The 27,534-nt window shown below is 46.6% G+C and overlaps 1 protein-coding gene across 1 annotated transcript; it reads right to left on the minus strand.

Annotated features, from left to right (window-relative positions):
• Positions 1–18,126: 18,126 nt before the first annotated feature.
• On the minus strand, positions 18,127–26,769 carry EEF1A1 (eukaryotic translation elongation factor 1 alpha 1). Its single transcript, XM_068281490.1, has 8 exons — positions 26,664–26,769; positions 25,600–25,773; positions 24,314–24,493; positions 22,608–22,904; positions 22,352–22,502; positions 19,124–19,380; positions 18,767–19,001; positions 18,127–18,528 (listed from the first exon to the last, which is right to left on the minus strand). Exons 2-8 carry the CDS (start codon positions 25,741–25,743, stop codon positions 18,404–18,406), a joined length of 1,389 nt encoding a protein of 462 aa, XP_068137591.1. The 5' UTR covers positions 25,744–25,773; positions 26,664–26,769; the 3' UTR covers positions 18,127–18,403.
• Positions 26,770–27,534: the final 765 nt, after the last annotated feature.

Genomic DNA, 27,534 nt, shown 5'->3' on the forward strand with positions numbered 1-27,534 from the left:
AGGTAGCCAGGCATAGCAGGTGCCCCAGTATAGGTAGCCAGGCATAGCAGGTGCCCCAGTATAGGAAGCCAGGCCTAGTAGGTGCTCCAGTTTAGGTAGCCAGGCATATCAGGTGCCCCAGTATAGGTAGCCAGGCATATCAGGTGCCCTAGTATAGGTAGCCAGGTATAGCGGGTGCCCCAGTATAGGTAGCCAGGCATAGCAGGTGCCCAAGTTTAGGTAGCCAGGCATAGCAAGTGCCCAAGTTTAGGTAGTTAGGCATATCAGGTACCCCAGTTTAGGTAGCTAGGCATATCAGGTGCCCAAGTTTAGGTAGCTAGGCATATCAGCTGCCCCAGTATGGGTAGTCAGGCATAGCAGGTGCCCAAGTTTAGGTAGCCAGGCATAGCAGGTGCCCAAGTTTAGGTAGCCAGGCATAGCAGGTGCCCAAGTTTAGGTAGCCAGGCATAGCAGGTGTCCAAGTTTAGGTAGCTAGGCATATCCGGTGCCCCAGTTTAGGTAGCTAGGCATATCAGGTGCCCCAGTATAGGTAGCCAGGCATAGCAGGTGCCCCAGTATAGGTAGCCAGGCATAGCAGGTGCCCCAGTATATGTAGCCAGGCATAGCAGGTGCCCAAGTTTAGGTAGCCAAGCATAGCAGGTGCCCAAGTTCAGGTAGCCAGGCATAGCAGGTGTCCAAGTTTAGGTAGCCAGGCATATCAGGTGCCTCAGTTTAGGTAGCTAGGCATATCAGGTGCCCCAGTTTAGGTAACCAGGCATATCAGGTCCCACAGTATAGGTAGCCAGGCATAGCAGGTGCCCAGTCAGGGGCGTAACTAAGCCCCACCGGGCCCCCCTGCAGAATTTCAGAGCGGGCCCCCCCCGGGGCCCGCTCGTGGCCGGTTTTTGGGTGCTGGAGGGGTGGCAGCATGAGGGGAAAGCCTTGCCCACAGTCGGCGGGGAGAGGGGAAGTTCACCCCTCTCCCTCACCTCGGGGCTCTCCCCTCTGCGCTCCCCTCCAGCTAGTGAACCTGTGTGGGCAGCGAGCAGCAGCGGCGGCAGGATACATACCTTCTTCCCTGCGTTCCATCACCGCATTCTCGCTCTAGCAGCTGACGTCACTTCCGGAAGCGGAAGTGACGTCAGCCGCTAGAGCGAGAAAGCGGCGATGGAACGCAAGGAAGAAGGTATGTATCCTGCCGCCGCTGCTGCTCGCTGCCCACACAGGTTCACTAGCTGGAGGGGAGAGCCCCGAGGTGAGGGAGAGGGGGGAACTTCCCCTCTCCCCGCCGACTGTGGGCAAGGCTTTCCCCTCATGCTGCCACCCCTCCAGCCCCCAAAAAACGGCCCCGAGCGGGCCCCAGGGGGGGCCGGGCCCCCCCGCGGGCGCAGGCGCTGCAGGGCCTATTGTTACACCCCTGTGCCCAGTATAGGTAGCCAGACATTGCAGTTGCCCCTGTATATGTAGCCAGGCATAGCAGGTGCCCAGTATAGGTGACGCCATCGGCTCTCAAACCGGAAACGGAGCGGAACTATTGCCCTAACATCTCCGCCTAACAAACGCGGAAAAAGAAAGAAATACAAAAACCATAAAGCGACACAGATCACCGTTCGCACTACCATTACTCAGGTGAGAGACAGAAAGATAATAGACCTATCTGTACTGCCAAAACTTAAACCCACGCATGAATTAACATATAATACCAGCCAAGCTGCACAGGGGGCCACCATAACAACGTATGTAGCGTGGCACACAGACCACCCCACACAAAGGGGGTTATTTTTTTTTTTTTTTTAAACCCGGAGAAAAGCCAGAGGGGTTCTGTGCCTTATTGGAGAATTTATCAGCCCAAGACACAGACTTCAGTAGGAGAGTGTGAACCTACTGGATACCGCTGATGCGGAGGTAAGACAAACGTAAGACATCTCAGGACATCTGCTCGAGGCGAGGAAAAAAATTAGAATGGGGTAGGAGGCAAAGGGGAGGGCTTTTAACATCTTGGGACGTCCTGCATGGGGTAAAAGGGGCGAGGCTTTACCCATTAGTATGCTGCCATGGAAAACACCAGAGAAAGGTAGCTTGACATAGCAGTTGCCCCTGTATAGGTAGCCAGGCATAGTAGGTGCCCCCTATAGAAAGCCAGACAGCCTGTGCCCCCTTTCCACCACCCTTCCCTTCCTCACCTCCACTGGTTGACTTTGAATCCCTGCTGGACACTGTACTCTCTGGCATGGCAGTTCTTCAGTCTGCACACCAGCATGACCGTTGCACTGAAGAATGACACAGCCACAGGAGAGCGGTGTGTCCCTGTCTGCTAGCGCGCATATACAGGAACTTGCTGTATACGCGCGCTCGAAGGCAGGGACACACCGCTCTCCTGTGTGCGGGGGTCACGCTGGTGTGCAAATTGAAGAACTGCTGCCGCTCGCCACCATGGAGAGTACAGCAGCCAGCAAGGATGAAAGAGGAGGTGGAGGAAGCGGAAAAGACGCTGCCCGATTGACAGCTCCGCGCTGAACCCGTGGCAATGGGAGGCGGAGCACGAAGCTAGAGCGTGATAGAACGTAGCAACGCTCTATCACTTGCATGGAGGAGGAGCGCTGGCCACCCAAAGACAACAGACGGGAGGGGAGGAGTTGCGAGCGTTACCGCGGGCTATGACGATCCTCTTGCGGGCCATTGTTTAAAGCGCCACGGGCCAAATACAATGTAAAGTGCAGAAAGCACTGGCAGGTCAATTTTTCTTGCGCTGCGGGCCAAATTTGACCTGCGGGCCAGAGTTTGACACGTGCTCTAGGGCCTTCCCCCGATCCACGCTACAGGCTGTCTCCTGTAGCGTGGATCGCGGGGGCCCTAGAGCTGCGCAGCCGCACTCACGTCTATGCGGACAGCGCAGCTGCGGACAGCTCAGGCGGACATTTTACAGGAGGCATGAGAGCCCGACCCGGGCTGTGGGGTCGGGACCCGGCAGAACTGAAGAGGGCACGGATGGCGTCCTCTGTGCATTTAAGTTTGCTACAGGTACTGAACTTTTTTTTTTTTTACATTTCGTCTCGTAAGCCCTTTAAAGTGAACCTAAAGTGAACAAAAAAAAATGAGATTAACTCACCTGGGGCTTCCTTCAGCCCCCTGCAGACGATTGGTGCCCTCGCAGCCCCGCTCAGATGCTTCTGCACCCGCCGGTGAACACTTCCGGTTTGGCCGTCACCGGCCGACAGGCATGGGAACGCGAGTGATTCTTCGCGTTCCCAGCCTGTATATTGCCCCCTATGCTGCTATTGCGACCTAGCATTTGACAAAAAATAAAATCTTCTATGAACTTGTCATACACCTAGCAGAATACCTTGGGGTGTCTTTTTTTCTAAAATGGGGTCACTTGTGGGGTTCCTATACCGCCCTGGCATTTTACGGGCCCAAAACCGTGAGTAGTCTGGAAACCAAATGTCTCAAAATGACTGTTCAGGGGTATAAGCATCTGAAAATTTTGATGACAGGTGGTCTATGAGGGGGCGAATTTTGTGGAACCGGTCATAAGCAGGGTGGCCTTTTAGATGACAGGTTGTATTGGGCCTGATCTGATGGATAGGAGTGCTAGGGTGACAGGAGGTGATTGATGGGTGTCTCAAGGGGTGGTTAGAGGGGAAAATAGATGCAATCAATGCACTGGGGAGGTGATCGGAAGGGGGTCTGAGGGGGATCTGAGGGTTTGGCCGAGTGATCAGGAGCCCACACGGGGCAAATTAGGGCCTGATCTGATGGGTAGGTGTGCTAGGGGGTGACAGGAGGTGATTGATGGGTGTCTCAAGGTGTGATTAGAGGGGGGAATAGATGCAAGCAATGCACTGGCGAGGTGATCAGGGCTGGGGTCTGAGGGCGTTGGCGGGTGATTGAGTGCCCCAGGGGCAGATAGGGGTCTAATCTGATAGGTAGCAGTGACAGGGGGTGACTGATGGGTAATTAGTGGGTGTTTAGGGTAGAGAACAGATGTAAACACTGCACTTGGGAGGTGATCGGACGTCGGATCTGCAGGCGATCTATTGGTGTGGGTGGGTGATCAGATTGCCCGCAAGGGGCAGGTTAGGGGCTGATTGATGGGTGGCAGTGACAGGGGGTGATTGATGGGCGGCAGTGACAGGGGGTGATTGATTGATGATTGACAGGTGATCAGTGGGTTATTACAGGGAAGAACAGATGTAAATATTGCACTGGCGAATTGATAAGGGGGGGTCTGAGGGCAATCTGAGCGTGTAGGCGGGTGATTGGGTGCCCGCAAGGGGCAGATTAGGGTCTGATCTGATGGGTAACAGTAATAGGTGGTGATTGATGGGTAATTAGTGGGTGTTTAGGGTAGAGAACAGATGTAAACACTGCACTTGGGAGGTGATCTGATGTCGGATCTGCGGGCGATCTATTGGTGTGGGTGGGTGATCAGATTGCCCGCAAGGGGCAGGTTAGGGGCTGATTGATGGGTGGCAGTGACAGGGGGTGATTGATAGGTGATCAGGGGGATAGATGCATACAGTACACAGGGGGTGGGGTGTCTGGGGAGGGGGGGGGGTCTGGGGAGAATCTGAGGGGTGGGGGTGATCAGGAGGGAGCAGGGGGCAGTTTAGGGAATAAAAAAAAAATAGCGTTGACAGATAGTGACAGGGAGTGATTGATGGGGGTGATTGGGTGCAAACAGTGGTCTGGGGGGTGGGCAGGGGGGTGGTCTGAGGGGTGCTGTGGGCGATCAGGGGGCAGGGGGGGGGGGGAAATCAGTGTGCTTGGGTGCAGACTAGGGTGGCTGCAGCCTGCCTTGGTGGTCTCTCGGACACTGGGACCACCAGGGCAGGAGGCAGTCTGTATAATACACTTTGTGGCTGAATGGAGTAATGGTTAAGGGCTCTGCCTCTGACACAGGAGACCTGGGTTCAAATCTCGGCTCTGCCTGTTCAGTAAGCCAGCACCTATTCAGTAGGAGACCTTTGGCAAGTCTCCCCAACACTGCTACTGCCTATAAAGCGCGTCCTAGTGGCTGCAGCTCTGGCGCTTTGAGTCCGCCAGGAGAAAAGCGCGATATAAATGTTCTGTGTTTGTTTGTTTGTTTGTATACATTACAAAGTGTATTATACACTTTGTATGCGGCGATCCGGGTGCTAGTAACCCGCCGGCGCGAGGTGGGCGGAGCCAGTCCCCGGCGGCCGATCGCGTCACGAATGACGCGATCGCGCCGCCCATGCCCCTACAAGGACTGCCGCCTCTGTGCATGCGGTGGTCCTTGCAGGGTCCACTTCCCGGCCGCCTCTGTGCGTTGGGCAGTCGGGAAGTGGTTAAGGGCTCTTTCACAGTGCGACGTTAAAGTCGCACGTTACAACATGTAACAAACAGTAACTTACAGCAACGAAAATGGGCTGTTCCCCGTGCAGACGTTGCATTGGTGTCTAACGCTGCACATGAAAGGAAAGTGCTACATGCTATGCGTTATACATGTTTTTAGCTGCGTTAGACTGTTTGCACATGCTCAGTAAATGTTTTTTTTACGGCGCACCAAACGCAGGGCTAAAAAGTCTTTCAATACGTTGCATTGGGGGCACGTTATGCGACCTTAACATCGCATCAAACGCAACGTCTTACTGTGTAAGAGGCCTTAAGGTGGCCATATACTGGCCCGATTTGCGCCCGTTTCGACAGCAGATTCGATCACTGGGATCGAATCTGCTGCCAATCGTTCACGATACACGCCGAATTTCGATCTATTCCGTCCAATCCCGTCGATCGCGCCGTGCGGAAAATAACCGTCGATCGCCCGCGGGTAAAGAGCGCATCGCTAGCGGCGTTCGAGTGCCCGACGACCAACGCAATAGAGCCGCATACATTACCTGCTCCGCCGGCGAGCCTCCCGGGTCTCCGCTCTTCTCCGTCTCCGCTCTGGTCTCCAGCATGCTTCCCTTCTTCCTGTCCCGGCAGGAAGTTTAAACAGTAGAGGGCGCTCTACTGTTTAAACTTCCCCCAGACAGGAAGAAGGGAAGCATGCCGGAGGCCAGAGCGGAGACGGAGAAGAAGAGCGGTGACCGGGGGCAGTCGCACCAGCGGAGCAGGTAATGCATGTGGGCGGGGGGAGCGGCGGCAGCACCACCACAACAACAGATTGTGATCGGTTTCAGGCTGAAATCGGTTCACAATCTGTTTGCAGTAAAGGTAGCCATACGATCCCTCTCTGATCAGATTCGATCAGATAGGGATCTGTCTGTTGGTCGAATCTGATGGCAAATCGACCAGTGTATGGCTACCTTAAGGCTACATTCAATGGTGCAATGCAGTCGAATGATGTGTGATGTAAAGCCTGATTTGTAACTTGAAACAGCACATTGCAATGTTTGTACTTGAGTATATAGGCCCTTTCACACTAAGCACATTGCAATACAAGTCAAATAGTTGCATGGTGCAATGAAACCATGCAGTGAGGCATACAGTACAATTAAAGAATGCCTCCACACCTCCAGAGTTGTAGCAGTCTAGATTTAGTGCAGCAAAACATTCCTAAGGGTAGAGTAGCATCACAGAGGGTTCTGGCCCTAATGGTTTTTCCTAATGCCTCCATGGCAGCACCTACGGGTAGTTGCTCCGCCCACTCACCCCCTATAGGACCAGTAACTAGATAAATTAAAGCCACCCCCTTTGCTACCGGTCTGTTTTTTCGTCCTCACCTCGGACAACAGTAACAAAGGTGCACCCTGCCGGCCGTCTATGGATGGTTTTCTTCCCAGGTTCAGCCTCTCCTGGTGAGCTCCGTGTGTTCCAATGGTTCACCTGTAGCAGACCCCCATTCTGCTTGGTCTTAGGGGGTCACTGGTATGGCTGCTGACGGGGCTGTCAGGTAAAAGCTAATAGCTTTTTTTTTTTTTTGCAGCATGCTAATCTGTATATACGCGGATAGGACTAATAGTCCAGAGCGGTGCGGGTCACAGGAACGCGGGCTGCGTTCCACACTCTCTCCTCCTCCTCCAGTCCCCTCTAATCCCCTTCCGGATTACGCTGGCCCGATGCGCTCCACCAGCCACTTCCGCAACGTCACTTCCGCCGGCAACGTGATAGGCGCGAGGTTACTGGGGAATGCCCAAGGGGAGGCGCCTGGCCGCATATACGGAAGCAAACTCCGGCTTCCGCGTCCTCATAGATCGCAGTGTGCGGTTGGTACAGGACGCGACAAGGCAAACTAAGGACTTACGATTAAGGTAGGAATCGTTGTTAACGGATGTGGCAGAGGGTGGCGCGGGCAAAGGACTCTAGCTAGGTAGTTAACATAGCCATTGTTATGTTTACATATACATAGATGGAGGAGGAAAGAGAGGAAGCTACCTCACAAGGTGAGGAGGCGGAGGACCAAGACGATCAGTTAAAAGACCAGCAATATGTAGAAAGGTAAGGGTGCACTAGGTAAGTATTTAGTATCGGTCTAGAAAAGAGTGCAGAAACTAAAGGACATTTTCTTGTCCCCTGACAGCCCCAGAAGACAGAATAAGGAGGCAGATTATCAAGACTACTACAGAAAGACTCGATCACCGGAAAGATCACGTTCATATTACTATGAATATAGATCAAGAAGCAGATCGCCAAGAGATTATGAACGTTATCGATATCACCATCATAGATCCTCAAAACACTGCTGGGCATGTGGAAGGACACCCTTGCCGGGAAAACTTGTATGTCATAGATGCTTTTCACAAATGTCGGCAGAACAGCAGCAACCGATGGAAGTGTCAGAACTGATTAAAAAGGCAGTCCCTACACAGGACCCCCCCTGGTAGGCTCCCCCCCGCCTGGGCTACTATAGGACGGGGGTGAGGAATTGGGTAGAGGGAAAGGGGACAACAGGAACAGTGGAGGAGGGCCAGGTAAGGGGAATGGAGGGTGGAGGGAAACTTATAGAATTGTAAGTATGCAAGGAGTTGGCAATATACAAGGGGACTATAGGATTTTGGCATGGACTTGCAATATACTTATTATTACTGATAATTTATGGAAAAGGTGTTGTTGGTGATTGCTTCTTCCTTTCTGTACTTGGAGTAAATGGAAACTTTTTTCTATGTTTATAAATAAAGAGTATAAAAAAATAAAAAGGCAGTCCAAGATTCTATGGCAAGCTATGTGGCTAGTATTCCTCACACATCCCAGACAGAGCAAACCCCTTCTACGTCACAGCAGGAATTTGAAGAAGAAGAGGAAGGAGTGACAGGATTTGACTTCACACTCGTGGAACCTTACATTAAGGCAGTAAGACAGGCCATAGAATGGGAAGAGGAGGAAGAAAACCCAGAGGCCAAGCAGAAAAAAAACTTATTACAAACATTTAAAAAAGAGTAGCACATTCTTCCCTTTTATGGAGGAGATCAGTGATATCATCCAGGAAGAATGGAGCAAGGTGGATAGGAAACCCAATATGAACAATCGTCTGAATAAATTATACCCATTACCGGTAGAGAAAGTTAAAAACTTGGAGGAGGTCCCGACAGTAGATGCTTCAGTCATGAGACTGGCTAAACACGTCACGCTGCCAACTGAGGATGCAGTTTCCTTCAAAGACCCTAATGACAGAAAGATGGATAGCGACCTAAAGAAAGTTTACGCGATTACAGGAGGAGCCTTAAAACCAGCGGTAGCGCTAACGTCAGTAAGCAGAGCAGTAAAGGCTTGGACAGAAAATCTACAGACAGCCATAGCAGCAGATACGGACAAGGAAACGCTAATAAGGTCACTTCAGGAATTCAATCTAACAGCCGATTTTATAGGTGAAGCCGCCATTGATATTGTAAGAAGTTCAGCAAGAACAATGATGTATGCAGTCACAGCACGCAGGGCCCTATGGCTCAGATCATGGTCAGCAGATTCCACCTCCAAACAAAATTGGTGTAGGATTCCGTTCGATGGGAAGACGCTATTTGGGGATAAGATGGACTCCGCAATTTCTAAAGTAACGGGGAAGATCAGGCCTTATTCCCCAGGATCGGAAGACAAGGAGGTTCTTTCCAGGGCAACAATACAGGTCTCAGCAGGTTAGATTCCGAAATTCAAAATCTTACAAACCTGGCAAAGAATTCAGGAGGAACTGGCAAGGAGGCCAAGCCACACTTCAAAGGCTGAACAAACAAAGATCAACAGCACCTACACCAAGCACATCGAAGAGCTTTTGATGGTGTCTCCGTCCAGCTGTGCCCAGTTGGAGGAAGACTCCGCCACTTTGGACACAGATGGGCGGAACACACCCACAACCCTTGGGTTATAAACACCATAATCAGGGGTCACCAGTGGAGTTTCAAATCAGATCCACCGGAAGATCTATTTGTTCCAACAAAGATACCATCCTCACAAGACAAACAGGAGATATTGAGAGCGTACATAGAAGATTTAATCTTGAAAAGAGCGGTAGTGCCTGTCCCGCACTAAGAACGAGGCAGGGGCCTATATTCACCCCTATTTTTTGTGAGGAAAAAAACAGGAGACCTAAGACCAGTCCTGGACCTTCGAGAACTGAACAAACACATAAGATTACACAAGTTCAAGATGGAATCACTACATTCAATAATAACATCAATGAAGCGTGCAGATTGGATATTATCAGTCGACCTGGATATCGCATACCTCCATATACCCATTCATCACAAATATCAACGTTTCCTAAGATTCTGTGTAGGAGAACTACATCTACAATTTGTATGCCTACCATTCGGTATAAATACGGCTCCTCGAACCTTTACCAAGGTCCTAGTACAAATTATAGCCCTACTACGATTAAGAGGGCTGAGAACACACCATTACTTGGACAACATCATTCTTTTGGCCCAGGACAAGAAGATCATAATACACCAGAGACAAATCCTGCTGGACACTCTGCAGACGTTTGGCTGGATAATAAGCTGGCGAAAGAGTCAACTGATCCCATCACAGGACGCAATATTCCTAGAAGCAAGATTCCAGACTCTCCGCAACTCAGTAGGACTACCAGAGGTCAAAAAAGATACTATAATACAAAGAGTACGGGAAGCCAAACGAATATATCAATGTCAGGCGAGACAATGTCTGAGCCTGTTGGGAGTCCTAACCTCCACCATCTTCATGGTCCCATGGGCTCAATGGCATACGAGGAGGTTCCAATGGGAATTTCTCACACAGTGGGACGGAACCAGCATGAATCAACGAATTCAGATCACGGACAGCATGAAGGCCAGCCTAGACTGGTGGGAGATGAGACACAATCTCTCCAGAACACAGCCCATTGCCCAGGAAACTCCCTTAATCATAACAACAGATGCCAGCACCAGAGGATGGGGGGCTTTTCTTGGTTCCAAAACAGCACAAGGTTACTGGAGTCAGGAGTTCTCCAGACAACCCTCAAATATTCTGGAACTGAGAGCAGCCAGTCAAGCGCTGCAACAGTTTTTACCGAATGTGAAAGGCAGGGCGGTACTTCTCAGAATGGACAACAGGACAGCGGTTGCGTACATCAACAGGCAAGGAGGAACAAGGAGCTTGAGATTACTCCAGGAGACAGCACACATAATGAGATTGGCGGAGGAACACCTTATCAGTCTTCGATCTACTTATATACCAGGGAATCAGAACTTGAAAGCGGACTTTTTGAGTCGCAATCGCTTATCCAACAACGAGTGGGCACTCAACCAGGAGATCTTCAACAACATATGCAAACGATGGGGCCACCCACAGGTAGACCTCATGGCAACGTCCTAGAATTCAAAATGCCACAGATTTTTCTCGAGACATCCGGACCCCTTAGCGGAGGCCACGGATGCAGTAACGACGAGATGGGACTTTCGATTGGGGTATGTTTTTCCCCCTACTCCGATGATCAGCAGAATCCTCGACAGAATATCATCAGAGAGGAAACAGTCATAGCGATAGTGCCATTCTGGCCACATCGACCCTGGTTTCCCCTGTTATGGAATCTAAAGGTGGAGCCTCCCTGGCCACTCCCAGCGACCGACAACATACTTCACCAGGGACCAATATTACACCCGAGTCCACGGAAATTGAATTTGACGGCCTGGTTATTGAAGGGGAAACGTTAAAGACAGTAGGGTGTTCAGATAAGGTTATAGATACACTGCTAAAAGCCCGTAAGCCATCAACAAACAGAACCTATCACAACATTTGGAACAAATTTATAGAATTTGCAAGGTTAAAACAATTTGACTCAGCCCATCCACAGGTCCATCAGGTTTTAGATTTTTTACAATCAGGGCTAGATAAGCACTTGAGCTACTCCGCTCTCAAGGTACAGGTTACAGCTATTTCAGCTCTGACAAGTCAAACATGGGCAAAGAACCCTCTAGTTATCCAATTCCTAAGGGGAGCAATGAAGATCAAACCACCTAGGAAAAACATTTTTCCCAAATGGGATCTCCCTGTAGTGCTAGATGCATTAACAAAGGCACCATATGAACCATTGGACGCCTGCGCTCTATGGAATCTGACTCTCAGAACAACCTTTCTCCTAGCAGTGTCATCCGCAAGAAGAGTGTCAGAGATACAGGCCATCGGAATAAAGGAACCTTCGCTAGCATTCTTCCCTGATAGGGTAGTCATAAGACCTATGCAACACTTCTTACCAAAGGTGTCTACCTCATTCCATTTTAACCAGGATTGGACACTACCTACTTTTCATGAAAAGGACTCAGAGGTACTTCACAAACTTGATATGGGTCGTTTACTGAGACACTACTTACAGGTCACCGAGCCTTTCAGAAAATCCGAAAAATTATTAGTAATACCAGCAGGTTACAGGAAAGGTGAACCGGCATCATCAAGGTCCATATCATCCTGGATAATTAAGGCCATCCAATCAGCTTATAGAGTCTGGTTTGGAGCCACCCTGAGAAATCTCGGCACACTCCACCAGATCAGTCACCACATCTTGGGCGGCATATGCAGGAGTCTCAGCAGACAAAATATGTCAGGCTGCCAACTGGAAACCTGTACATACCTTTATGCATCACTATAAGGTAGACCCTGCTGCCAATTCCTCTGTTGAATTTGGGAGAACAGGTGGGAGGACCCACCCTACTGCTCGGTGAGGTCGAAAAGGAGTAGACAGGTAGCAAAGGGGGTGGCTTTAATTTATCTAGTTACTGGTCCTATAGGGGGTGAGTGGGCGGAGCAACTACCCGTAGGTGCTGCCATGGATGCATCAGGAAAGGAAGATTACCGATAAGTAAGTATACAATTTTCCGTTTTAGTTGGACTCTATGGGTAGTAAAGATATTAGATCCTGTTGATTTAAGGTTGTGGGAAGTGTGACAGGCGGGGGTTACAGCAGCAAGCAAGAATGCAAGTACATTCTGGTACTAAAGCAATTATGATTGCCCAATCACTGACCAATTATCACATCCATGTAGTATGAGTGTTTACACCTTCACAAATCTGCACATACGGTAGTATTCAGTATAACTCGATTTGTTCTTGAATAATTGGAGCGCACACTCTACTTCTCAACTCTAGAAATATGTTAGTATTCAACATCTGTTCACCCTCATACTACATGGTTGTGGTAACATTGGTCAGTGGTTGGACCTTATAAATACTTGAATAATTTAAAGCGTGTACTAGGATTTAGCATCTTTAAGGTAGCCATACATCAGGCGACTTGGCGGCCAATCGACCATCTGATTTGATTATCAAATTGGATTAAAATTGGTGCCGCCAAGTGCATGCCCGACCGACAATCCAACCAATTTCAGCCCAAAATTGGTTGCATTATTCAATGGCACATTGTGTTGGAGCGGCGGCATCATAAGGCCAATTCCCGATCAATTTTAGCATGAAATTAATCAGGAATCAACCTGCAGTACGTGGGCAGCCAACAGATCTCTCTAGTCAGATTCAATTAGGGAGATTTAGTATTTATATAGCGCCGACATCTTCCACAGCACTGTACAGAGTATATAGTCTTGTTACTGTCCCCAAGAGGAGCTCACAATCTAGTCATAGGTCTATGTATTGTATCATAGTCTAGGGCCAATTTAGGGGGAAGCAAATTAACTTATCTGTAGGTTTTTGGTATATGGGAGGAAACCCACGCAGACACAGGGAGAACTCCTTGCAGATGTTGACCTGGCTGGGATTCGAAACAGGGACACAGCCTTGCAAGGCGAGAGCGCTAACCACTATGCCACCCCTGGATTTGTCTCTTGGTTGAATTTGCCCATCATCACTATATGTACCTTAAAGGGAACCTAAACTGAGGGATATGGATGTTTCCTTTTAAACAATACCAGTTGCTTGGCAGTCCTGCTCATCTCTGTGGCTGCAGTAGCAGAATTGCACACCTGAAACAAGTATGCAGCTAATCCAATCCGACTTCAGTCAGAGCACCCGATCTGCATGCTTGTTGAGGGGGCATGGCTAAAAGTATTACAAAAAATCCATATCCTCAGTTTAGGTTCCCTTTATACATGCCCACGATGGGGGAAAATGCCAAGGAACCCCTGCCGAGTACTCAATGAACCCTGGTTGAGAAAGCCCGGCCTACTGTGACAGCAACATAGGAGAAACATAATTTATGGCTCATTTTACTCTGGGGGAAAAAAAAAATGTACTTATTGGTATAGGTTTGGACATATTTTACAGTTTTTTGCTGTAGTGCCCCTTTAACTCATCAAATCCCAACACAATGCAACTTAGGGCTGATGCACACCTAGGCCCATATGCAATTCACTTTTTCTCTCAAGTTTTCTCCTAGGTTAGATTTTCAAATTGTCATAAAATGCCTTTAACCTCCCTGGCGTTCAATTTCCAAGGATTTCTCTTTTAAACAAAAGTTGTAAAGTTCCAGCTCTACTGTAGAAAAAAAAAAAAAAAATAGTAAAAAAAAATAAAAAATAAGGAAGGCTGAAAATGGAATGCATATGCTGCATTCATGCCTCATTTCCCCCCCATGAAAAAGCCTATAAAAAATAGGTTTTGGCCTAAATTGTACATAAAAAAAGAAGAAAAAAAAAAAACCACAATACAAACATCACTAAGATGGTACAGTCAAATTTCATAGTAAACCTTTGGATACAGTAAACTGTGTCCTCAGGTCCCAGCAAATAGCATCTATATAAATATGCAATGTATGACCAATTCTGATATAGTAAATGATCTTTTCTGGTCCTATAAGTTATTAAAAAAAAGTTACTGCTGTATCAACATGACAGCTATGTCAGGAACCTTTAGAAGTGGTCAATTGCATAACTGGTGGTAAATGTACTGCAATGGAGCCTAACAGTGATACAAAGCCTGCATATGCAAGTTATGATCAGTGACAATGCAGTACTGTGAACAGCCTCAGAATTGTATGGGCAGTGAGTTGACATGCAAAATTATTTTGCAACACAACTGACCACCGAACAGGGCCTGAAGCAATTTGTATGCAGACTGATATTGCAATCATCACCAAATTAGAATGGTCCATTTTTATGTATTGCGCACACTTATGCACAACACCAGATACAGTCATCCGGTTGTAGACTGGCCAGCATAGTAATTTATGCATCTCAAACTTGCACCAAATACACTTCCTGGCAAGTTTTGAGGTGCTCAGTTGCCTTTAAAGGGCCACATCTTGTGTTTTTTGTGGTATAACAAATTAACATACCTGTTTGAACAGCCATTTTAAGACTTGTCCTTGTGCCTAGAATGCAAATCTCCAGACGTCTAGTGTTTTAGACTCCTGTTGCAGACTTCAACTAGCCTTGGAAAAAGGCCCTTCCACAGACCTATCCTTTGTGCAGCTGTAGATAACTTACCTGATCATTATTGTGCCAAATTGGAGCACTCACTTTGACCTTTTAGCAGCCAAATAAAGTAAAGCGCACTAAGCTGGCTCACATTAGTGCACACCCGCACAAAAACACTTTGCTACACTTTCAAACAGCGCGTGTAATTTCCACTCAAATCAGCATGATGAATGTGGAAAAAAAAAATTCACTAAGGGCTGAATCACACTGCAAGAGAAGCAAGTGATTTGAAAAGCCCTTGCTAATGCAATGCGGAATTAAAAAAAAAAAAAAAAAACCCACCACTCCAGTGAGAACATGCACATAGGATAACATTAGCAAGAGCTTTTAAAATCACAAAGCTCTTTAACCACTTTGTCCTTCAATACTTTTCCTGTTCCAGCGATCAGCCTGCAGCCCAAGCCTCCAATTGCCGCTCTGCACGCAGCCCTGTGATGCTGAATAGCAGAGTCCCGGCTTGATGACGTCATCAAGCCGGGACCCGGCATCACAGGGCTGCGTGCAGAGCGGCGATCGGAGGCTTGGTCTGCAGGCTGGAACAGGAAAAAGGTGAGTCAGGCTGCTTTCTAATGCTTTTTTTTTTTAACAGATCTGGCCATCGAGGGGGCTGCCTGGGTGGGGGGGGGGGGGGTGGGACATCTGGCTGGCCCTTATGGGGGTTGTTGAGCCCTGGTGAAGGGTAAAATGTGCAGCTGGGGGGATAAAGTAAGAGGGGGTACAATTTTATTTAATGTGCATAATTTTATACTGGGGGCAGATCTGGCTATAATGGTGAGGGGGCCCCTAATCCAGGGTGCACCCGCTAATCCTGAGGGCGCATCTGGCTATAATGGGGGACCACTATTCCTGGGGAAACATTTAGTTATGAGGGGCAGTAATCCTGGGGATACATCTGTCTATCTATACTGGGAGGTGCCAAACAAGGAAACATCGAGCTATACTGGGGGTGACTAATATTGGGGACACATCTGGCTATAGGGGGGGGGGGGGTCTGATACTCAGGACACATTTTGCCATCTATACTGGGGGACAGAATACTGGTGACATGTTTTTATCTTCTGTGGCACTTATTTTTAAACTGGAATTGATAAAAACTGAGCAAAAATGCATTTTTTTAATTTCCCCCCTCTTTTTCCCATTAAAAATGCATAGAAAATTTTGGTCTAGGGACAAAATACCCGCCAATAAAAGTCTAGTTTGTCATGAAAAAAACGATACCTAGATCATTTAGGTGTCGTGAGTAGGGATAAAGTTATGGCTGATTAAAAAGGGACATAGCTAAAACGTCAAAATTGATCTGGTCAATAAGGGGGAAAACAAGGTCTGAATGCGAAGTGGTAAAAAAAAAAAAAAAAAAAAAAAAAAAAAAAAAGAAGCTCTATTTGCGTGAACAAGCCCTAAAACATCCTCCATTTTTTTTCAAAGACCCAAATGTGATCCCTCCGCGTGTTCAGTCAGTCATGTTTAGGATACTCTGCCTTTAACCACCCTCAGGTTTTGAAGTTACTGTTTTCAAATGCCAATGAATGCGATAAACTACTGCCCAAACCCAAGATGCCTTTGCACATTGCTGAGGACAAATACATGAGCAGCTAAAGGTGTTGAATACAGGGTATTCAGAGAGCAGTAAATGCACTACTTCGCGATGGTCTGAAAATAAGCCCAAATCAACCTATGTTGGGAGATGAAAATTTCCATCACTAGCCTTTAGGCTTATATACCAACTGTACATGTAATGTGGGATGCGTACACATTCAATATCACCACTATGTAGTATGAGGGCCAACAGAATTTAAATGCTCTACAGATTCAGTAGGCAAGAGCTCATACTACATGGAGGTGGTAAATCTGGATATATGTGCACACCCATAAAAAGATCTTGTACATTTTGTGTGAAGACATTTACAGAAAACTATTCACTGTGGAGGATTGTCCAGTACACAATCTTCACTGGCTGTTATACTGCAAGTAAAATGTGTTCAGAATGAAATAAATAGTTTCAAATGTGTGTAAATCATCTGCAGCAGCTCTGTGTGCCTGTTCCTGTGTCTCTGTATCCAAAAATCCCTCAGCTGTTCTCATATATGTGATAAAGGTGGTGGGGTGTGTGTGGAAAGTATAACAGTAAATCCCTCTGAATAGTGTGAGAGAAGTGTAACCTAGCTACATGGTTCAGCCCCCCACATGCAGATAGGTCCAATTTCAAGCAGAATGAATATCTGCATCAAATTATTAACAGGTTATTTACAAGCAACAGTGCTAACATGTACTTAATTAACTGCATGAATGAAACTGCTGAAGCCAGGACAGTGGCACAATTTACAGGCAGTATTTTTGGCCCAATCACTGTACAGAAAGTCAACGAACTGTAAACATAGCCATGGGGGTTAACATTTAAACAATACCAGTTGCCTGGCATCCTGTTTATCTCTTTGGCTGCAGTGTGAAGTACACCTGAAATAAGCATGCAGCTTATCCAGTCAGACTTCAGCCAAGAGACTCTGCATGCTTGTTTAAGGTCTATAGCTAAAAGTATTAAAGACAGACGAACAATGCAAGGCAATGTGCATTGTTTTAAATACAAGTCCATATCCCTTTCACGTCAGGTGTGCTTTAACTCAAATCTTAGCTTGGGCAAGTCTGTTAGCCTTGGCTTCATGGGATCAAGGACTAGGGTGGCAACTAAATACAACCAGCAACCAGTCAAATACCTTACTTTGATACTATTCTACATGTATAATGATCAAATCAGTTATACACAGTTGCAACACTGCCAAAATGGAAACAATGAGAGTATACAGGACCACTGTAAATAGTGTAAAACAAAATTTCACTAAAATGCACATAAAACAAATTGCACTTACTAGACAGATGTATATAAGCATGTCCGATATGGGCAAAGCCCTGTCCTAGAACCCTGGGGGAGCAGTGTTCTGTGACCACCGTGGCTTGCGGTGATCCTGGTCCAGATGGAAAGGGACAGGGGTGTAAGCGTGCTGGCAGCATCACCAGCACAAAAGGCGGCTTCCTCAAGTTCTAGGACAGGGCTTTGCCCATATCTGATATGCCTATGTACATCTACTGTCTAGTAAGTGCAATTTTATGTGCATTTTAGTGAAATAAATTTGGTTTTACACTATAGAGCGGTCCTCCACTTTCCATTTTTAATCTCACATCAGTGGTCCTTTAATGTAAGACCAGTTCTAGTCTAGACATTTATAATGGCCTGTAGTGAGTGCTTGAGGCCACTGCATTTTTCTTCCTTTTAAAATAATGCCAGGTGCTGGCTTGTGCTGTTGATGGGAGTGAGGCAGACTTCTAATTTAAGACTTTAAAACAGCTACACATTTTTTGTAATTAAAAAGCAACAACATCTCTTTAACTTTGTTTAATGGTCTCAAATTTGGTGACAGGTTTTTGGTCAAGTTGTTCCCACTTAAAAAATTACTGATTTAAAACACTAATAACTTAAAACTGTCACAAACAAATGGTCCACAAAATATTCCTTTCCTCCTGAAGCTTTTACGATGCATTGTTATCATTAACCAGTCTTTTACTATTAAACTGAAATGGCCAATTGAGACAAAGAGTTCTGAGACCGATCTTCCACCGCTGGTTAAGACTGAGGTGGTGCTGGATAGTTGAAAAATTCATTTGGTTTTTGCTGCCTTCTGAGCAGACTTTGTGACTTTGCCAGCACCTGCTGCCTTCTTCTCAACTGCCTTGATGACACCAACAGCCACAGTCTGTCTCATATCACGCACAGCAAAGCGACCTAGGAAACAAAAAATCTTTAGTGACACTCCTTTTTGACTTAAAGAAAAATAGAAGGGACATTCAGGGGTATAATAAGTTTTTGTGGTGCAGAAAACCTCACTTTCCTGCCTGGTTTTAACGAAACCGTGAAACACCCCCCCCCCCCCCCCCCCCACCCCCCCAAAAAAAATCTCTTTGCAGACTCCTAAGAACATAACCATGATACACACAATTTTGTGTTTGCAGTCTGTACTTACCAAGGGGAGGATAGTCAGAGAAGCTCTCAACACACATGGGCTTGCCGGGAACCATTTCAACGATGGCAGCATCACCAGACTTCAGGGACTTGGGGTTTTCTTCCAGTTTCTTACCAGAACGACGATCGATCTTCTCTTTCAGCTCAGCAAACTTGCAGGCAATGTGAGCAGTATGGCAATCCAGCACAGGGGCATATCCTGCACTGATCTGACCTGGGTGGTTCAGAATAATGACCTGGAGAAAGGGGAAAAAAACAAAATCAAACCATTTATAGTGTTTGCCAAGTCCCATCTGCTGGTAATGCAAGATTCCACATTCTACAGAGAGTTGCAAAATATCCAGTTACTATTTTATACCTGTGCTGTGAATCCACCAGCCTCCAATGGAGGATCATTCTTGCTATCACCAGCAACGTTACCACGACGAATATCCTTCACAGAAACGTTCTTTACGTTGAAACCAACATTGTCACCGGGCAAAGCCTCACTCAAAGCTTCATGATGCATTTCCACAGACTTTACTTCAGTTGTCACATTGACTGGGGCAAAAGTTACCACCATACCTGGCTTCAGCACACCAGTTTCCACACGGCCAACTGGTACTGTGCCAATACCTATGGGACAGAAAAATTAAGAAATTATACGCTAGTCCATTAACCAGCTAATTCTACACTAAGGATAACTCATTAAAGTGAAAATATACATTGTGTACTACAAAATGTTAGAAAAGGTCCCATTTCCACTGTTTCACATGCAGTTTTTAAAGAGACACTGAAGCGGAAAAAAATATGATATAATGAATTGGTTGTGTACTATGAATAATTACTAGAAGATTAGCAGCAAAGAAAATATTCTCATTTTTATTTTCAGGTATATAGTGTTTTTTTTAACATTGCATCATTCTCTAATATGTGCAGATTACACAACACTCAGCATTCAAAATGATTCTTTCAGAGCAGCCTGTGAACTAGTGACCTCTCTCTCCTCTGGCAGAGAAAAAGATGTTTACTTACAGTTGAGATAAGTTAGAAGACAGCCCTCTCCACGACTTTGAAAGTGGTAGAGCTTAATGGCTTTTTTGCATAGAGATAACAACTGGAGTTTCTTAACTCTTCCTGTACTGGAAACAATTAGAATGATGTATCTGATCTTAATGTTTTATTTTTTTAGCTGTACTACACATACAAAATCATATAATTTTTTTTTTCGCTTCAGTGTCTCTTTTAAGCACCGTTTAAATGCACCTGAATTTTTATTCTGCATAGCAATATCATAGGAAACATTTGATGTGAAAGTTTGCATGCGCGACTATTGATTAATTGGAATTTGCATGCGGGGGATTACACACTGAGGGCTGGTGCACACCAGAAGAGCTTTTCTGAGCGCTTTGAGATTTTAAAAGCTCCTGCTAATATTATCCTGGGTGTGTTCACACTGGAGCAATGAGATTTAGTAAAAATCCCCCATAGCATTGCTTTAAACATTTCTAGCATTTAAAAAGCTCTTGTGGTGTGCACCAGCCCTAACAAAGCCCTAATAAAAGCATTAGGAACATAGAAATGAATCTGATTTTTGTTTTCCGTTCAATGCTTTTATGTTTAAGATTGCATCATACTGTCACAGAAGCGGTTTAGAATCTGCACTTGACCTTAACCTCTTGACGACCAGCTAACGCCGATTGGCGTAAACTGGTCTGCGGGTTACCATGGAAACGGCCGCTCGATCGAGCGGCCTTTCCATGTCAGTTCACGGAGGGTGTCTCCGTGAACAGCCGCCAATAGCGGCTCGCCGGCAAAATGTAAACAGGCGGGGAAGAAATCCCCGCTGTTTACATCATACGGCGCTGCTGCGCAGCAGCGCCGTAAGGCAGATCGGCGATCCCCGGCCTCTGAGTGGCCGGGGATCGCTGGCATATGATAGGCTGAAGCCTATCCCACAATGCGCAGGACGGATATCCGTCCTGCGCAGCCCAGGAAGAGAGAGGGAGGTAAGGCGAGGGAGGGAGCGTACAAAACGCTGCGGAGGGGGGCTTTGAGGAGCCCCCCCCCCGCTACCCACTAATGGCCGGCGGCGATCAGACCCCCCCAGCAGGACATCCCGCTAGTGGGGAAAAAAGGGGGGTAGTCTGATCGCCCTGCTGCACTCCTGATCGGTGCTGCGGGCTGTAGAGCCCACGCAGCACCGATCAGTGAAAATTCCCCTGGTCGGCAAGTGGTTGAAGGGGAAAATGAGTTGAACTTACCTGGGAACCAAAAAAAACCACACACCACACCATACCCCTCAAGTTTAAAACCAGCCTAAAAAAGGAACCAAAGGCAAGAGACATATTGGGGCCAACATTTCTCTTCAGCAATACTAGGTGCGTGGCAGTCCTGCTCATCTTTCTGGTCATTAAGTGTCAACCAAACATCTGAAACTGATATGTAGCCAATATTGTCAGACATCTGATCTGCAGAAGTTATGAATTTAAAAAAGGAAATATGTCAGCTGCATATGCCTGTGAGCTTGGGTCCCCTTTAAAGTTGAAGAAAAACAGTAATGGCCCTCTGGGCTTTGCTGCGGTAGAACTTATATGACTTTTCCTTAACAGATAACACGCTTGGCTTACATTTACTTTTATTGGCGATGGACTGACTTCTACAAGCCATTTTGAATAGATAACTTTATGGGCCGATTCACACTACAAGAGCGTATTAAAACGCCAAAGATTTTAAAAGCTCTTGCCAATGCAATCCTATGGTGGACTTTTACAAAAATCACATCGCTCCAGTGTGAACACTCAGGATAACATTAGCAAGAGCTTAAAAAACAAAACACCACAAGTGCTCAGAAAAGCTCTTGTAGTGTGAACGAGCCCTATGGGCTCATTTCCACTAGCTATAAACAGCAGTTAGAGATTTGGCCACGGCACTCACAAACACTAATGCTACGTACACACATGCGACAGCGATCGTTCGTTGAGGACGACGAACGAACTTTTAATTGATGAAAGAACGACCTAAGTAAAGTTAGTTTTAAAAGGTGTGTAACGATCTGATCGTTAGAACGAACGTTACATCACGTAAAGCAACTATTGCGCCTGCGCATAAAATGAGAAGTTTCACGGAGAAATTGTGAAATGCGCATGTCAAGCCTAGTACGAACGATCGTTTCCAACGATGTACTACTTTTGCAAACGATCGTCGTTGGTTAAAATCCGCCAGGACAGAACTTTCTTTTGTAGCGATTTGGCTCGTTCGTCGTTTGCCTTAATAGTCGGTGGTTCGTTTTTTGTAACGATCGTCGTTGGTAAAGATCGGGAAACGATCGTTACAAACGACTATAATCGCATGTGTGAACGCACCTCTAGCTATGCCAAGCATGACTATAGGGGGATTCAGGTGCATGCTGCAGGACACTTTAGAAAGCAAGCAATTGGCTGAATAGGCAAAGTGAAAGCAAGCCATCGGCTGAATAGGCAAAGTTTCCCCATGCAGCTCACAACGGGAAACACTGGATTCAGAATTAAATGGAAATGGGTCCCAACTCTTGCTGTACTGGAAAAACAAGAGAGGACTGGTTCACTTTAAAGTCTTGAACACTTACCACCAATCTTGTACACATCCTGCAGAGGCAGACGGAGAGCCTTATCAGTAGGGCGGCTTGGTGGCAAAATGCAGTCAAGAGCTTCAAGGAGAGTGGTTCCACTGCCCTTTCCTTCTTTGCGGGTGATGCTCCATCCCTTGAACCATGGCATCTGCAGAAGGAAAAAAACTGTTTAGACAAAGAACTTGCACACCTATGCGTACACACACTCCTTTGTACTATGGAAACAACCCCCCCTCCACCACCACAAACTTACGTTGGCACTAGGTTCAAGCATGTTGTCACCATTCCAACCAGAGATGGGTACAAAGGCAACGGCATCTGGGTTGTAACCAATCTTCTTGATGTAAGTGCTGACTTCTTTTACAATTTCCTCGTATCTCTTCTGGCTGTATGGTGGTTCAGTTGAATCCATTTTGTTGACTCCAACAATAAGCTGCTTGACACCTAAGGTGTAGGCCAGAAGAGCATGCTCACGAGTTTGTCCATTCTTTGAGATACCAGCCTCAAACTCACCAACGCCAGCAGCAACAATAAGTACGGCGCAGTCAGCCTACAAACAAAGCACACAGGATGAGTTAGTTATCCAACAAGTACAATATTAAATCCCCCCCCCTTTTTTTTTACTGGAGGCCATAACCACGATACTGATGGGAGGCATTAATACCTATGATGCGGATATTAAAACCCATGACACAAATGCATCTGCTCCAAATGAGAACGAAGAAAGAGAAACCATAGTGGAAAGTGAACTAGTCTGTTCCTATCAGGCAGTTTTGATCTGTCACAAGTGGGAATTGAGCGTTACTTATTCTGCTTCTAAATAATTTCTATTTTACATTCAAACTTCATGTAGGACTTTACGCAGCTTGAAGTTTGACCAGTCACAACCCTTTGATTGTAATCAATTCCCATCTGAATACAAGTAGCAGTTTGCATCTCATTGGCCAACCTCTGCTTGTGACACCTAAGGGCCCATTCATACTTAAGTGGGAATTTCACGATTCCTGCTAATCTCAAGCCACTAGCGGTTTTTAAAAACGATTTTACTATTGTAGCCTATGGCAGTGTTTTCACTGCCACGATCGTGGGAGTTTTGAAATTTAATGGCAAACATGTTACCTGCAGCATTTTGTCAGCGATTGCAATTATGTATAGAACCACTAATCACGAGTGCTCCAAAAACGCAAAATTTGTCCAGCACTTTTCGCAAGAAAAAAAAAAAAACCTGTGGAAAACGCTAACCTCTAGCATTTTAGGTGTGAATGGGCCATTAGGGGGGGGGGGGTTCCTCATTTACAGCTCACAGGGAGGAATCCCATCCCAACTAGCTTTTGTATTGCAGTCTGGCTTGGTTGACATTACCCCCAAACATAGGCAAGCAGACCAGAAGTATCCATTCCCACTGTAAAACCTTACAGAAGCTCTTTCTAGCATTTTTGAAAAATAGGTTATAATATAACCATCCCAGCTTGAAAACAGATCAAATATAGCAGCAGACATTGACTGGTCATGTTACATATAAATAGCATAAATTATGCATCAAGTTCCTTGCGATATCAAGTAAGACATTGTAAGCTTCTGCCTAAACACTAATGGTGTCCATACATGGTACAATTTTTTTCATCCAATCTTACCATTTTTATGTACTATAAGGGTAAATTAAGTGAATATACTGAAAGGATAAGTTAGGCAGTTCCCTTGTATTACATAGAAAGGGTAAGATTGGATGAAAAACAAATAAAAAAAATAACATGCATGGGCACCATAAGGCTGCCTTCACTGACTTGTTTCTTTGAACAATACAATATCATGGCAAATACAATACTGGCATAATTTTCAGGAACTATATTCTCATCTAAGGCATGATGTTACCCCCCCCCCCCCCCCCCAACGCAATCCTGCTTTGCAATGCCCGATGCACAACTAGCCCATGACAGTGAAACATAGAAGTTTATTTACCTGAGAAGTACCAGTAATCATGTTCTTGATGAAATCTCTGTGTCCAGGAGCATCAATGATTGTGACATAGTACCTGCTGGTCTCAAATTTCCACAGGGAGATGTCAATGGTAATACCACGTTCACGCTCAGCCTTCAGTTTGTCCAAGACCCAGGCGTATTTGAAGGAGCCCTTTCCCATCTGTTGGAAGAGATAGAACCAATATTACTTTACTGTCCACTACATCAGTCTGCGAATACAGTTATAGCTGGCAGTGTATAACAGGAGCTGCTACATTCCTTTGGCAACCTACAGCTACTAACTGAAGATGATGCCATGAAATGACTACTAGCATATCAACTATTATTTATATCAGTCAACTTTAAAATTAGACCAATACTTTACACCTTATGATGGCATGTGGCACAATAAGCTTTAAATCAGAATCTATTGGCACAATAGCTGAAACTCTTTAAAGGGAACCTGAAGTGAGAGGGATGAGGGCTGAGAAATTTCTTTAATACAAATTACCTGCCAGTCATGCTAAACGTCAGCCTCGAATACATTTAACAAGAAGTTTTAAATCAGGAGGATACCATTTATTGGCTGACTTAGAAATAAGTAAGCTTTTGGCCAATACATTTAGCCATAGACATTGATCAAGCATGCAAAATCAGGCATGTCAGACAAAATTATGATGATAACTAGGTCAGTGCACCTAAAGGGCCAAACACAACGTTGCAGATATCCTCCTCGCCCCCTAAAGCCCTGCTCGACAGGAAGTACATCACTGGGATTCCCTCCACCATGGTCAGTCCCTGAATCGCCCACTGACTTACATGCAACCTGCCGACAAAGCCCAACAGTAACGCTTCAGGCTCCCTTTAGAAGAGGCAAAACTTAAAAAGTTTGACCAGAAAAGACTAAAAAGGAAAATTGCATTGCACCCAAGACTTTCAAATAGAGGAATACTGCTTGGCGCAAAGTGTAATTACTCCAGAGCAAGAATTACAGTAGACAACCAGATCATGGCATCAATCAGCACCCCTGATCTGGCCAAGTTCACAAAAAAACAAACAAAAAAACCCTGTATATTTTAGTTAAATACATTTTATCAGCATACAATTGTTACAAGGTCTAACACGTCTATTGTGTACTTGTTTCTGCTATTGTACAGCACCACAAAAAAGGACCCTAACATTAAAATATTTCCACTTCACATCCCTGGTGCAAAATTAGAGTAGAGGCAGGTCCCCTTTGCAAAGGAAGGGAGCACACTTAAAATGTCACACAGAAACTAAACTCACCTCAGCAGCTTCCTTCTCGAACTTTTCAATGGTACGCTTATCAATACCACCACATTTGTAGATAAGATGTCCAGTTGTTGTGGACTTTCCAGAATCTACGTGTCCGATGACAACGATGTTGATGTGAGTCTTTTCCTTTCCCATTGTGGAGTTTTAGATGTTAGCGATGGACACCTTAACAGTAAAAAAGAAAACGAAAAATAAGTTCTCTTCCAACACAGGCACTGTATATTATAAAAAAATAAAATAAAGCTTGAGCAAGTCGAGGTTCCAGCGGGGAGCTGGCTAATGATTGAACAGTCACGTGGCTGAGCAGTGTGAGCGGCCGGTGGTCACAGTGGGGAGAGGAGGAATAGCAGCTGAGGCAGGCCAGAGGCCGGGACTGAACCCTCCACACCCATACTGCCGCCATGTGATGCGGCTGCTCTATTGTCTCAGCTCTGACTCATCAGCCGCCTCCATCTTGTGGGAGAGGAAAGGCCGAGCAGCCATTTTTACATTGTACACGCTGACTCCTCTCCGCGGTCACCAGAGTAAGGATCACAGGCAGCGAGCGCCGGGCTCTCCCCGCACTGCCCACACGAGACCAGCACACGATCCAGCCGTGCGAAGGATGGCCGACCTACCCGCCCTGCGATCACTTCTACCCACCCCAATCACACAGAACCGGCACACAGCCCACACGGGACCCGCATCCCCGTCAGGATAACACCTCACAGGCTGCCCGGGACCAGCACACCCCACACAGCCGGCACTCGCTCCCCAGGCAGAATATCGCCATTCTGTTAGTAATAGGATAAAATATTCAGTCCACAGCATAGAAGAGGTCAGGCTGCCCCAATAGGGCGGATCCACAGGCCCGGATGGCTCTCTGTGGCGATGATGCCGGGTGGATGGCTTGTAGGCCGCAGTCTCGACACGTCCACACAGGAGCCGCCATCCGGCCGCTGGACACCGCCAGCGCAATATCCCGGGACGCCGGCCTAGCCATCGGCGCGCTCTATTACTACTGCCGAATCATCCAATCCACAGGCCCGAGCCGCCCGAAACCGCCACTCGCTTACCTTGTAAATCCGCCGCAGACCCGGTGAGGAAGAGATAGAAGGCGACGAGTGCGTGCCTTATATAGCGGATAGGGCGGGGACTGGCTGTGATGTCAGAATGCCCACAATTCCTCCGAAAAGGGGGTGGGGTAGATGTGCTGGCTGCTTGCTCGGCGGGTGGGGGAAGGGAGGCGTGTGAATGGATGATACCGGCAGCGGCTGACTATAGCAGCGGCTCACAGCGGGGGAGGGAGCCGCTATGTGGCGGCCACGCGTGTAACTCTCACATTACGTATATATCAGTACCGGAATAGCCCGAGCACGTACCGGGTGGGTGCCGTGTGAATGGCGTGCACACGGGAGCTGTGAGGCGGCTACTCCACGCATGGATAGAGGGCCAGCTGGGAATTATTTCTGAAGGCTCTAATATCACGTACCGGCACACAATGGATGTCTTTCCGTAGGCTCGGCAGGGCTGCTTGTTATGCATTACGGTATCTAGTATAGTAGCTGGCTGTAGTGTGGTAGGTTAAAGTATCAAATACAGTGTTGCGGCCTTCTCTAGGCCATAAACTTGACCTAGCGCTTGGCTTGCACATCTACCCGACTCTGCTCGACCTCTGCCGGTTACACACAGTTTCTACCAAGTTGTAGGCCTCACTACAACTCTGAAATGGCCCTGATGTTATTCATACTCTTTATTATAGAGTCCTTTAAGTAAATCACAGTCCTGCCATAATCCAAGCTTTCACTTCCTTGCCAGTCACTGTTGTTTAATATACATATTGTTAGCAATGCCAACAGTTGAAAGTTTTTAGGTGATCACCAAGATCAAGGTCCTGGTTGTTTCGTATAACACCTGTAGGGACAAATGTTATTTCTTTAGATTTTT

The sequence above is a fragment of the Hyperolius riggenbachi genome, chromosome 4 (assembly GCF_040937935.1).
Source record: "Hyperolius riggenbachi isolate aHypRig1 chromosome 4, aHypRig1.pri, whole genome shotgun sequence".
Taxonomy (NCBI): domain Eukaryota; kingdom Metazoa; phylum Chordata; class Amphibia; order Anura; family Hyperoliidae; genus Hyperolius; species Hyperolius riggenbachi.